At 38.8% G+C, this 13,439-nt stretch overlaps 1 protein-coding gene across 3 annotated transcripts in view; it reads left to right on the forward strand.

The window, feature by feature from the left end:
- Positions 1–12,752, forward strand: part of CYTH1 (cytohesin 1) — a 172,021-nt gene extending 159,269 nt beyond the window's left edge. For 2 of the 3 annotated variants that reach the window (XM_036756207.1, XM_036756206.1), the window contains exons 11-13: positions 796–867; positions 1,994–2,148; positions 10,468–12,752. In XM_036756207.1, coding sequence (XP_036612102.1) covers positions 796–867; positions 1,994–2,148; positions 10,468–10,546 — 306 coding nt within the window. In that variant the 3' untranslated portion in view covers positions 10,547–12,752. Of the gene's footprint in view, positions 1–795; positions 868–1,993; positions 2,153–10,467 lie in introns of those variants that run through there. The other variant, XM_036756208.1, reaches the window with a different exon arrangement.
- Positions 12,753–13,439: the final 687 nt, after the last annotated feature.

Raw genomic sequence — 13,439 nt, forward strand, 5'->3', positions numbered from 1 at the left:
AATATAATTCAATATACATTTATTAAGCACCTACTATGCTCCAGGTACTGTGCTAAGCACTGGGGATACAATTCATAAAAAGAAAGACATTCCTTGCCCTCAGGGAACTTACAGTCCATTGAAGAGAGACAGCACACAAAAAGAGGCAGGAAAGGGGTGGCAGGTACCCCATGCAGTGGCATCTTGTTGCTTGGAATTCAAGGCAGAGCAGCAGATGCAGAGTGGAGTGTAAATATCAATTCATTTATATTCCCCAGTGAGAAAGGATGACAATTGCAATTACAAAGTTCTAAGAAGCAAACATATTATTGTAGACGTTATTTTTTTTTAAAGGGTCACATAAACCACAAATCAGACACTATGACATTATGCCAGTTTTAGTTTAAGGGCCCCTACAAGCATCTTATAAATTTTCTCACGTCATTTCCACTTGAGGTTCCTAAATAGGATTTTTCAGACACTCCAGGTATTGCCAAATGTCACCACTGCATCAGTATCATGTGAGTGATCAATATCCATGGCAGCCTGTTTCCATGGGGTTTTTGGTTATATAATTCAGTCATAAAGTCATAGGATTTAGAGCTGGAAAAGACTAGAGATGTTCTATGCAGATGAGTATTCCTTTCTTGTTTTGTTGTTTTTATTTTTAAGAACTTTGACTAGCTCCTAGGATTACTTTAGAATGATGATGGGGTGAGAAAAAATAGGACCCACTAAAACAATCAACGAGATTTGTAGTGTGTATCATTCTAGACTTGATGGTAAAATCTTTTCCTTCATCAACCTTTTCTGTAGGATAAGGAGCCCCGTGGGATTATTCCTTTAGAGAACCTAAGTATCCGGGAGGTAGAGGACTCCAAAAAGCCAGTAAGTGTTTGTGTGATTTTTTCCCCACTCTGGGTTAATGGGTAGGTGAGATCCTAGAGGAACATAAGTAAATTTGAATGTATTTAATAAAAAGATTAAATAGAACTGTTGTAATTTCCATTTGGTTGATTTACAAGTCTGCATTTTGTTTATCCTTCTTAAATATTCTGTAGCTATGTCTTTGAAGTGTTTTATTCCATCCAAGTCAATATTTTATTTTTTTAGATTCCAGGATTTTCTTTCTGTTTTGGAAATACTTGTTGCCTATGTTGAGATTTGTCTGTCTTTAAGTGTGTGATAATAGAAACATTATTGAGCTATAATTTATTGTCTTGTATCAAAACTTTTAAATATATATTGTTTTTTTGTTAGAATATTTCAGAGGAGCATAGATTTAGAGCTGGAAGGGCCCTTAGATATCATGTTTATCCAGCCCTTTAATTTTACAGATGAAGAAACTGAAGTCCCAAGAAATAAAATCCGTGATCCAAGGTCACACAGGTAGTAGCAGAGCCAGGATGTGAATGCAGATCTTCATTTCAAATCCAGCATGCTTCCTACCACACCATGTTGATAATTCTGTTGCCATTTGTACAGAAATGGCTAAAAACAAATACTTATTTTGTAATCAGCATAGATCTTCAGCACAAAAGGCAGAGTGAGACAGTGGATAGAGGGCTGGTCTTGGAGTCAAGTAAACCTGAGTTCAGATATTGTCTCTGATACATACTAGCTGTATCACTCTGGGTGAGTTACTTTAAGTTGTCAGTGCCTAAGGCACTGTTAAGATCCCAGTTCACAGATCAGGGCCTCATCTGAATTGGTGGAGGGCGTTACCACACTGGGGTTTCACCACAGATTCAAACCAAAAATCAACAAATCCTCCTCCCCAAAATGTAACCAGCAGCCTTTTCCATAGTTCAGCTATACGAAGATCTACATGTGTTTAGTTTGAGGTAAAAAGGAACAATAACGTGTGTGAAACATTCTTACCCATCCTTACAGAGGTAGAGCTTCATTTTAAGAGCGTTCAATAAAGGCAGTTCCTTTGGGAAACATATCAATGCAGGTTCGTTTCATTAACATCTCCCTCCAGTCCTCCATTATTTCTCTCCTTTCTTCTCAGAACTGCTTTGAGCTTTACATCCCTGACAATAAGGATCAAGTAATCAAAGCTTGTAAGACTGAGGCTGACGGTCGAGTAGTGGAGGGAAACCACACAGTCTATCGGATTTCAGCTCCAACTCCTGAGGAAAAGGAGGAGTGGATCAAATGCATCAAGTAAGTTGCACTGGGTGAACAGGGAGGGTGGGCTTAGGGGAACCTTAGCTTTTTACTCTTAGGGTTTCACTGTTTCGGACTGCTTAAACCAAAGCTTAAATACCCCTTCCTTCACCAGACCCCAGCCTCCCTGATAAATCCTCAGGGAAATGGATATAGTTATAGAAGATTCCCAAATTACTGGTCTGGAAGAATTTTAGATTTCTGTTCCTTACAGTATTTTGAAAAGAGAGAACCTCAAAAACATACAGCAAAGAATACAGAGGAAAGAATTCAGGACTTGTTCAGCTAGATTTACTAGCTGTAAGTAGGCAAGTTACTTAATCTGTTTGCATCACAGCTTCCTCATTGCAAAATGGCGATAAGACTTTTACTACCTGCTTCATGGGCTCGTAAAGAAAACACTGTGTAAACTTTATCATGTTCTCCAAGTAGGAGTAGTTAGGATCATAGAAGCAAGTTAATGCAGATGAAAGTAGAAAATGCCCACTGAAAGAAGCAATTGAGATAGCTTGTTCCTGATGACTGAAATCTTTGTGTCTAGAAACAGATCTAGGACTCATTGGGAATGGCCCAGTGGAGGTAACTAGCAAATGATGTTTTAAATTTGTACATGCTTTTTCTGAGTGCCTTTTATGAGGAAAGGTAGTGCAGTATAATAGAAAGATTTCTGGACTTGGGTCAGGAGATGTGGATTTTAGACTTTGTCTATGTCCCTCTTGTAAAATAAAGGTTTTGGGTTGAATAGTCTCTGAGTTCCATTACTCTACTTTTGGGGGGTGGGGTGTGGAGGAGGCATGGTGAAGAACTGGACCTGTGATTTCATTGGTTTAGGAAACTCCTGGTGATGAAACTTTGTCTGCCAATTCCATTCAGAAACTATGCTGCTAATTAGTCTTAGAATTTTTCCTGGTAGCACTGAGAGAAGGTGAGACTTGCTAAGGTCACCCAGCTCTATGTGTCAAGAGGCAGGATTTGAACCCAGGCTTCCTGAGTGTAAGACTATCTCTCTATCCACTACACCACACTGCCACTCACTACACTGAGGCCGCTTATAACTTAAAATACCCAAATTCTTTCATTTTATCATCTCATTTCAGATCTACTTGATTTGCACACTAAGGAAACTAAAAAGACATTAGACAAGCATATAAAAGAATAATATGAGCTCTATTAAATTATCATCTAATACTGATGGTCATTTGCTCTGTTTTACAGTATTCAAGTTTAGTGACCTTCTGTACAATTTTGAAATGGAAAGGGCCCAAGAAGGGAAGTTTTGACTGCTTAGAAGAAGGATACGGGTTTCAACATTCTTCTCTACCCCAACATCTCTTATCGCCCCATATCTCCCCACCCTTTTTTGATGCAAATTTGTGTTTTCATTGGTATAGGGACTTTACAGAAACTTCCTGTAGTAATGCAGATTGGCAACTGTTCTGCAATGCATGGTAATAGAGAGTTACCTAGACTACTGAAAGATAATGTGTCTTGCAAAGGCTCACCTAGTCCTGTATGGGTGACTTTGAAAAATTATAAGGTGACTACTTGAGTATGTAGGGTGTTCCTAAAAGTCTGGACACATAGGCAAAAAGGCATATTTTCAAGAAATGAAATGATTGAAATTTTCAACATTTTATTTAATTGGAATGTTAACAAATAACATCTTCAACTTCAAATAACGTCATATGATTTCATGTTCCAAGACTGAATGTGCTAAAATTGACAGCAATGTGGAGTTATTGAGTTACTGCCTCGAGTTCACATGAATCTTGCAAAGTGCATCAACCTTTGCATCACAAATGATGGAAATCATATTGAAGATGTTATTTGTTAATATTCCAATTAAATAAAATGTTGAAAATTTCAATCATTTCATTTCTTGAAAATATGCCTTTTTGCCTATGTGTCCAGACTTTAGAAACACCCTGTATAGAGCACTGAACTTGGGGTCAGGAAGACCTAAGCTTGGTTAACTACAAGCTCTGTGATCCTATGCAAGTCACTTAACTTCTCAGCCTTAGTTTCCTCATCTACAAAATGAGGTCTTGTTATTATAACACTTATCTCACAGGGTTGTTGGGAACATCCAATGAGAACACATGTGAAGCACTTTGTAAGTCTTGAAGCACTATATAAATGTTAGCTAGTATTTCTCCATATTTCTAAAATCTTCCCTTTCAGTTGGTTGTTCATGGATTATTCTTCTCTAGTCCGAACAGTTTTGTTTTCTTTTCTACATTTTTTGTATTTTCCTCTAGTTTTGATCAGTTCAAGCTGCATCTTACTAATTTTAATTTTTCACTTCACAAGAATATTACCTGTTTAGATCTCACAGGTGTTCTTTTTCTATTTCTGATGGTGCCCATTACTTCCTCCTACTTTTTGTCTTTACCACTGATGCTGTATTGGCCTTTCTAATTCACAGTAATGTACTAAAGGGAAATTAGATGACTTAGGTGCTGCAGAGAAGCAGCTTTGTGTAACGGATAGAGGGTTGGCCTGTCTCTGACACATACTAACTCTATGACTCTGGGCAAATCACGTAACTTTTTGGGGCCCCAGACAATTCTCCAAGACTGTGTATTTCAGAGAAGATGCTGATCTGCATTGGCAGATACAGTTTCCTCAACTAGAATTCCGTATCTCTGTGAAATCACAGATCTAGATTGAGAAAAGAAAGAGAAGGAGGTTTTAGGGAGAATGGTGCTATTAAATGCTGTCATAATTGTGTTTTTAATGTTCCTGAAAATACTTGGGTACAAATTGAATTTTTATAAATCTTTTCAAAGTTCGATTATATATATGGAATACTCTTTTAGAAAGCATGCCTCTGGTATTACTCTTTTTCATTAGAAGTAGCTGGATAGAGCGTAGAACAGTGGATGATAGAGGGCTGGCTCTAAAGTCAGGAAGACTTGAGTCTGAATCCATCCTCAGGTTTTTACCAGCTGTGTGACCTTGTGTTAACCTGTGTTTGCTTTAGTTTCCTCAGCTGTAAAACCCTTGCAGGATTGTTTTGAGGATTAAGTGAGATATTTCTAAAAGTGCTCAGCACAGCGTCCAGCCCATAGTAAGCACTATATGAATACTTACTCCCTTCCCTTGTAGCTTAGGTGAGTCGCTTGCTTCCATTATGACCCTCGCTATAACAGTTTTTTCTGTTATTTGGATAGAAAGCTCCTAGTAATGTGACAAGTATCTAGAAGTTGCATTTTCTGAATTGACATTATATAGCACATTAACATTCTTTCCTCTGTGTTCTTCTTTAAGATTCCTTTGAAATATTGCCTGGCTTATCATAAACTCTAGAGGTGATAGTGTTGATCATTCTTACTGCCTCACAACCTATTAGAACTTATTATTTCTCTTGTTGTAGGCTTACATTTCATATCCAGTCTGTCACTTTTGGACGTCTGTCTGCTGTATTCAGGACCATAGATTTAGAGTTGAGAGGGACCTCACAGAACAGCTAGTCCAACTCTGTCATTTTACAAATCCCAGGAAAACTTAGTGACTCGTCCAGGTTCACAAAGGCACTCTATAGATTCAGTTCTTTTTCTGCTGGACTTTTTTCTACTTCCTCAGGGACCAAACAGTCCTAACCTTACTGTGTTAAACAAATATGGTTTACCAGCTCTTTCCCTACTTAGGTAACATTTACCTATCAACAAGACTACTTTTGCTTGCTTGCTTGCTTGCTTGCTTACTTTTGCTAGGGTAGGTAAGGAGAGAACTCCTAATGGAAGAAACCCCTTTTACTGGGGAAGGGGTTATGTGCATGTGTGCCCACATCACTTAAAAGAATTAGAGTTTAGAGCTGCATTTCTCAAACTCATTGGTCTCAGGACTCCTAAAAATTATTGAGGACCACATAACTAATATGGAAATATTTTTAGCGTGATTGTACACCTATAACCTTGCTGTCTTGGGGAGGAGAGAAAGGAGGGAGAAAAATTTAAAACTCGAAAATCTTTAAAAAAATGAATGTTGAAAACTCTCATTTCATGTAATTGGAAAAAAAAAAATACTATTAAATGGGAAAAAAATAATTGAGGACCCCCCCCCCAAAGAGCTTTTATTTATGTGGGTGTATACCTATTGACATTTATCATATTAGAAATTAACGTGTCTTGGTATTATGAAAATAGCTTTGACCTCATGAACCCCCTGAGAGAGTTTTGGTGACCCTAAAGGACCCTAGGCCACATTTTGAAAGCCTGTGGTATAGAGGTAATTGAAAGGTGGCTAAGGGAGAGTAAATGAAAAGGAAAGGAATACATGTGTACAAATACACATATATCAAAAATCTCTGGAAAGAGGCTGTATGGGTTGAAGGTAGGATTCAAACATTTTTTCTTAACTAAAAAGGATAAAAAAGGAAAAAAATGGATAAAATATTAATATGAGATTCTTTCGTTTTTCTTCCAGCAGATTCACCTACAGTCCTTTTTACCTTTCCTTAATTCTACCTGAGCACATTTTTAAAACATGCACTTCTAATTAGCATTAAAAACCAGTAAATTTTCCATTCCTTTAAAAGAAACTTTGGCAGTTAAACAATAGCCATTTTAAAAGATGGTTTTTTAAGTAACTTTCAGAGTAATAAACAAGAGCAATCCAATACCTTTCTCTCTAAACCCTAACTTTCGTTTATAAATTAATTCTGAAATCTAGGTTACAGTTTTTTTTCTGAATGTATTGGTATTTCTCCACAGCTTTCATAGCCAAAGCAACCTAGGACAAAATAGTGTAGCTTATCCTTAGAATTTTCAGCCATCTTTTCTGCCAATCATGCACAGTGAATGGACTATCTTTTCTGGTCTCTTCATGCTGCTTATATAATAGTGTTGATTGACATTTACATCGTATTTTATTGTTAAATACACAATTTCATTTGATCCTGACAACAACTTTATGAGTATAAATAATAGACTATGTAGGCTGTTCAAGCTAGTTACAAAAGACCTTAATTCTGACAGGCCTGACAAATTTTGAGCTCCTGATCATCAGAGCTACTTGTACTTTCTGCAAAGTTTCACCTGAAACTAAAGAAGTGCATTTGATTTTTTTTACCTAGTGCTTGAGTTTTACTATCAGAGTAACTTTAAAAGAAGGCTACATCATCAGACACCGCTGTTAAGAATAGCAGTAGAGAACCATCTGTGGGTTATTTGAGCTTTTCCGCCACTACCTCAACAGTTCTAGCTCAAATCTGTGAGAACTTGGTATATTAGACTTGGATGCTGGCCCAAAAGACCTAAGTTTGAATTCCAGCTCTGACAGTTACTAATTATATGACATGAACCATCCACTTATCTAAGCTAATACTACCTATATGTCTAAAGCACGTGAGATTTGTTCATGAGAATCCAGCTGAGAGAACAATATGATGATAGAAATGTGTAGAGGTTTTTTCGTATTTGAGTGGGTAACCAATGCCCCACCAAAAGTTTCAGAGCAGGGAGGTACTAAATTTTCCTTTCCTCGGACCTCAGAAAGTGAGAAGTAGGCCCGAAGGCACTGTATGTTCCCTTTTTGTCCTTCGCAGCAGGCAGCTTTGGTAGCAGTGGTATTTGCAATGTTCCTAAGTTCCCTTTTCCCCAAGGAAACAATGTAGTAGTTGTGTTCCTAGCCCACAAAAGTCTCGTTAATCTATAATGTAGCTGATAGCTCATTGCATTATTTGCTAAATGGTGATTTGTGGCCATTTAGTCCTACACGGAGCTGCAAATTCAGGATTGGAGTTTCAAACTTTTATGTTTGCACACATTTATGGTGTAAATTGTGCAGAACTTGAGATTTTTTTCCTATAAAAATGATATTTAAATGATTATTTTTCTTGTCAGTCCACAAAAATCTATTTGTGCCATAATATACCTGAAGCAGAGTACTACAGAGCCTATCACTGCGTGTAACTGGGATTCTTTATTTGGGGAAATTCAGGGACCCGATTTGGGAGACAAATTGGAAATTCCCACTGCAATCAGACTGTGGATTTTTCCTTCTCTTTTTCCTGTCCTCCTACCTGGCCATCTACTAAAGCACTGGAATTGGAAATGCTACAGCTTCATATCACTGGTTGTGGCTTCTGTAGTTTGGGCGAGGGCTCCAACTAGGAACTAGATGGTGGAGGGGTTTGAAAAACTGAAGATGTGGGGCAGCTAGGTGGCGCAGTAAGTAGAGCACCAGCCCTGGAGTCAGGAGGACCTGAGTTCAAATGCAGCCTCAGACACTTGACACACTTACTAGCTGTGTGACCTTGGGCAAGGCACTTAACCCCAATTGCCTGTCCTTCCCTCCTGCAAAAAAAAACAAAAAACTGAAGATATAATTGTTGTGGTAATTAGGGTGGGACTTTTTTTGCTGTTCTTCTCTTTTGGAATGCTAAGGCCATCAAGTACCTTTAATGAGTCTTACCTCTGTTTTGAATGGGGCAGGTAAAGTGGGACCCTTCATCTTTTGTTTTGGAGTGTTTCTCAGCACTGAGATAATCAAGTACCTTTGATGAGTCTTGCCTTTCAAATGTAATGGCAAGCAAAGTGGACTTTTGGTTCTCTTTGTTTTGGAGTGCTTCTCAGCCCTAAGGAATCTGATTCAGTTGGGAGTCTTTGATGACCTACTTATGTCAAGGGAAGGTCTAGTTCACATGGGTTTGATTTTCATGGTTGTGATGCCCTTTGACCCTGAGTGTGCATATACTCAGAGGTTAGCGTTTTGCCTTTAGGGGCACACTCATTGGAAGAGCATTGGTGGTTTGGCTAGATGAGACTCTAGGTAGCCATTGGAGCCCCCCAGCTATGAAAACCCAGATGCTGGTGCCTCTCTCTCTGGTAACTATGTAATTCCCTGGTCAGACAGCTAGAGGCCTGTCTATTGATTTCTGTGTATGTTTGCTCTGTTTATATAATTTCTGCTTGCAATTTCTGTTTATATTCTCTCTGAACTTCAGAAGTTCAGGGTGCTGGCTTTCCCTCCTGAACTAAGTGAATGGTATATGTATGTTTAATTTAAGTAAGATTGTTAACCCCTTAAAGTTGTTTTCCATAGAAAAGCAGATCAAAGAACCTGTGCTAGCAGCCCTTCTGTGTGCTAGTGTTATTGGTCTCACACCCCCCGCAGCAAGTGCTAGTAGCATTGTTGTTACAGTAACACTGTGGGATTAAAGTTTAAGGCCTCTTGCTACTTAGCTAGCTTCCTCTTTCTTCTGTGAATTCCAGAGATTATCCTACTCACTTCCCTTTCTGCTATTATCACTTGTTGCTTCCAGCTTGGGCTTTTCTCCTTCCTCATCTCCCCAGTGAAACAAAATTCTCACATCTTCTTTCCCAGTTTTTCCCTATGCTATGACCCTCAACATAGGCACATAACTTTTTTAGAAGAGGTTCTCTAAGTGAGTTTGCTGCCTGTAATAGAAAAGAGGGGGAATAAAAAAGCTACAACTTATTCCTGGTTTACTCCCTCCATCTGAGAGAAACTGTTAAGTGGGGAACATATTAAAAATGCATTAAAAATTGCCGAGAAAAGTCTGATATTCAATATATATGGGGAATTGAGACAAATACATATGATCAAGAGCCATTCTCCAATGGATAAATGGTTGAAAGGACATGAACAGTTTTCAGAAGAAGAAATGCAAAAGATCAACAATCATTTGAAAAATGGTCTTAGTTGCTAATAATGTCATTAAAATTTGAAAACTTCTGTAGTTTTGTCTCATATCAACAAACTGGTAAAGCTGATAAAAGACAGGAAAACTAATTTTAGAGGGACTTTAAGAATACAAGCTAGTGGAATTGTATGTTGGTCCAGCTGTTCTGGAAAACAGTCTGGAATTGTACCCAAAAGTGACAAACTTTCACTTTGACCTAGTGATCTCACTGCTGGGCGCATTGCCCAAGGAGGTCAAACACAGAAAGAGGCAATGTATTTTTGTATCAGTTTCAGATGAGTAAAAAATTCAAATGCTATGTAATTTACTTCTAAAGAGGATCCAGAGATCTTCACCAAAAGTTAAGGATTAAATGATTAGATAGATTAGAATAACACTAGAGGGTAAAGATGTAAGAATATCTACAGTGTTTTTGTTGTCATAATTAGCGTAAGAAGTGATTACAACTTCAGAAGCATTCAGTACTTTCAAATCTGCACATCAAGATGAGGTAGTGGTCTGAGTTGACCATTAGGGTAGACCAGTTGGGTACATATTCTTGTATCACATGATACCAAGAAGGAATTTATTTGCTTAAAATTTCCAACTGATATTTTCTCTACTGTTTTTCATGAGCCAACATCTCATTCTCCATTTATATGTTTCAGAGCAGCCATCAGCAGGGATCCTTTCTACGAGATGTTAGCAACAAGGAAGAAGAAAGTTTCCTCTACCAAGAGACATTAAGAGCCTGTGCCAGCTAATCGGGATCAGAATCTTACAGTGTGAAGAATTCTTGATTTTCTCCCTCTGCCATTCTACACATGGGGAGAGAGAGGGCTGCGAAGCAGGAGCATCTTCTGCCACTTAGCATTGCCCTGAGTTCCTAAGGACCAGCTTCAGCTTTTGCAATTTTTTTTAAGCAAGTGGGGGGAGGGATTGGGGTGGGCAGTTATCAGTTGAGGAGAAGAGGGAAGCTGAGCCCTTTTAAGGCATGGATTCATAATTTTTTTCTTTGAAAAAGAACAGAGCAAATCAGCTTCCCTGCAAGTCTCTCCACTCAGCAGGTCTGATAGCAGAGCTTGGAGTCAACCATTTACCTCTTGGTTATTTTTCCTGTGAAGAAGCCTTCAATTCCTGCACCATAGGTACATTTATAAATATATTGTATGTTAAAGTGAAAGGTGAGATGGAAGAGATAAACCACACACCATAAAGATATATTTTTGGCTTTAAAGAAGTTTGCCCAGATGCATTATTCTCTGTCCAGTCTTGAAGACTCCCAGATAAATTTTGTTCCTCCCTGGGGGAAGGAGCAGCATAGGCAACACAGGTCTCTACCACCACGCATTGAGAAGGGATGAGGATAATGCCATTACTACCTCTCCAATCTACTTTGCATTGTCCTGGCTTAGTGAGCTGGAGAATGTCTTCTATTGTTTGAGTAAGCCATTGGGTTTGGGAGAAAGGTGGGGTAAGGGTTGGTGTGGAGAGTGGGAAAGGAAGCAGTGAAGCTTAATGGGGGCCTCAGATCTTATTTTACCCACCTACAAGGGACTCGAATACAGCCACTGGTATGCTTTGTGGGCCCTGTGGTTGGTGTGGCCACTCATGCCATGGGCTGTAAAGCAAAACAGAGTTCTGTTGGTGGTGGTATATTCTCATTCTCACTGCACATGGGACACTGAAAAGAAGAAAGTGGTTGGAGCTTTTGAGAATATTTTTTTTCCTTCTTCAAAATTAATGCTCCTCCTGAGCTTAAAAGGAAAAAAAAATCAGCATTTTTCATTGAACAAAACACCAAATAACCAAAATGATGTGGAGGGCAGCCCCCATGAGCTGTCCCATTTTTCTTTTTCTTTCCTTGTTTTCAGCTACTTTCCCCAAAAGCTCTAGTCCTCGTTCTAGAGGAAGGACCAAGTCCTGCTTAGTCTCCTTGAGGCTTTGTTTTTTCCTCCCTCAAATAGATAGTCCTTAGGTACTTCCCTAAATGCATCTTCACACTAGGATCTCATTTGCTTGATCCTACCAAAGGATTAAACTGAAACTCTTCCTGCTTTATAATTCTTTGGGTGGCTTCTTGAAGTGAGTAGATGACAGTCTCAGCCCATAAAATGCCACTCCCAGGGACTATCAGTAGTAGCAGTTCCTTATTTCCATAGAATCTAACCTGGCAATCTGAAAAACCCTTAGGATAATTTATCAGTGCATTTCTTCCCATACCTTCTAGGACGCACCGTATAAGGAAGTAGCTCTGTAGGCCATTCAGATTCCCAACAGGTGATAGAGCCCTCAGAGCTCTTCATCTCTGAAAATCATCCTGAAAAGGTGTTGGGGAAGAGAGCATGGGGATCATCAGTAGTGTCCCACCTACCAATGGTAATGAATTGCCGAATTCTCCCTGAAATCTAATAGGTGGTTTCATGGAGTGACATCAAGTGCTTTTGTGTCTGGACCCTGTTTGGAAGGTATCTGAAAAGAGCACAGACCAGAACCTTCCATTTAAGAGCATAACAGTCAGTGTGCAGAAAGCAAGATTCTGGGAGGTTTGAGCTCTGTTGTTGATACCAGAGTTACCCCATGTAGGTTCAGTCCTTTGACCATGTTTCAGTTCCTCCCCTTGTGAGTCGATTCAGTGCACTGGTTCTAGCAAGTAAGCTGGGGGGTGGGGAGGGTGAGGAAAGGGAGGCAAATGGATCAGTATTAGTCTATTTATCAGAGATGTAAATAATCTATGTATAGTTTTTCTCCTTTAGATTATTTTGTATTTGGAAAAGAGGTTTTTTTTGTTTTTTGTTTTTTGTTTTGTGGGGGAGATCTAAAGAGATGAGCAATCACTGCTGACAGGATTTATTTTAATTATTCTGATTTTGTTTTTGTTTTGTTTTGTTTTGTTTTGCCATGTAAACTAGAGCCAAGAAACTGCAGCAAATAAACTCCAAACCTTCCCTGAGCTGCACTTCTTTTTTTGTCTATTGCGTTCTTTCTAATTCCTGGATTGGGATATGGGGTAAGAGAGGGAAATCATTACTGAGTGTACCATTGTGGGTCTCTGTTTCTTCATCTGTAAAATGAGGGTTGAATGCGTTACTTGTTAGGATCTGTTCTAAATCATATACTTTTAAATTGTGAGATTTGTATAAATATAAGGTTGGAAACTTATTTTTTTTATGAGAGTTTCACAAGGAAGAAGCAATTGAATGTAGTTTTAATTAAAACTCACCTGGATCTTAATTAAATCAATTAACAAGGAATGTAAAACTTCAGTACCTATGCTTAACAATGGATTGGCCAATGAAGGCCCAGTCCTAAGAGCACAGTCAGGGATTTGTGCCTGGAGCCAACCCATGTGAAAGCTTGGGAAACCTGTTTCAGAAAGTGCATGGTGATTTGGAATGGAGCTTTCCACTTTAGAACATGCATAGTCTTGCCCGGTGGCAACCCACATGGATGCTTGGGAAGTCTGCTTCTGAGGGCCCTGCCATCCACTTCAAGTTCATGTACAGGTATTCAGTGATTGTTTCCTGTTGACTTACAGCATGAGGTCAGAAAGCCTTTTAATTGTCTACTGAGCTGGAACTGACAAAGCATACAAAAGGCAGCAACAGGCCAAATCATTTTGTTTTCTTTTTCTGTCCAT

The sequence above is a fragment of the Trichosurus vulpecula genome, chromosome 4 (genome assembly GCF_011100635.1).
Source record: "Trichosurus vulpecula isolate mTriVul1 chromosome 4, mTriVul1.pri, whole genome shotgun sequence".
NCBI lineage: Eukaryota > Metazoa > Chordata > Mammalia > Diprotodontia > Phalangeridae > Trichosurus > Trichosurus vulpecula.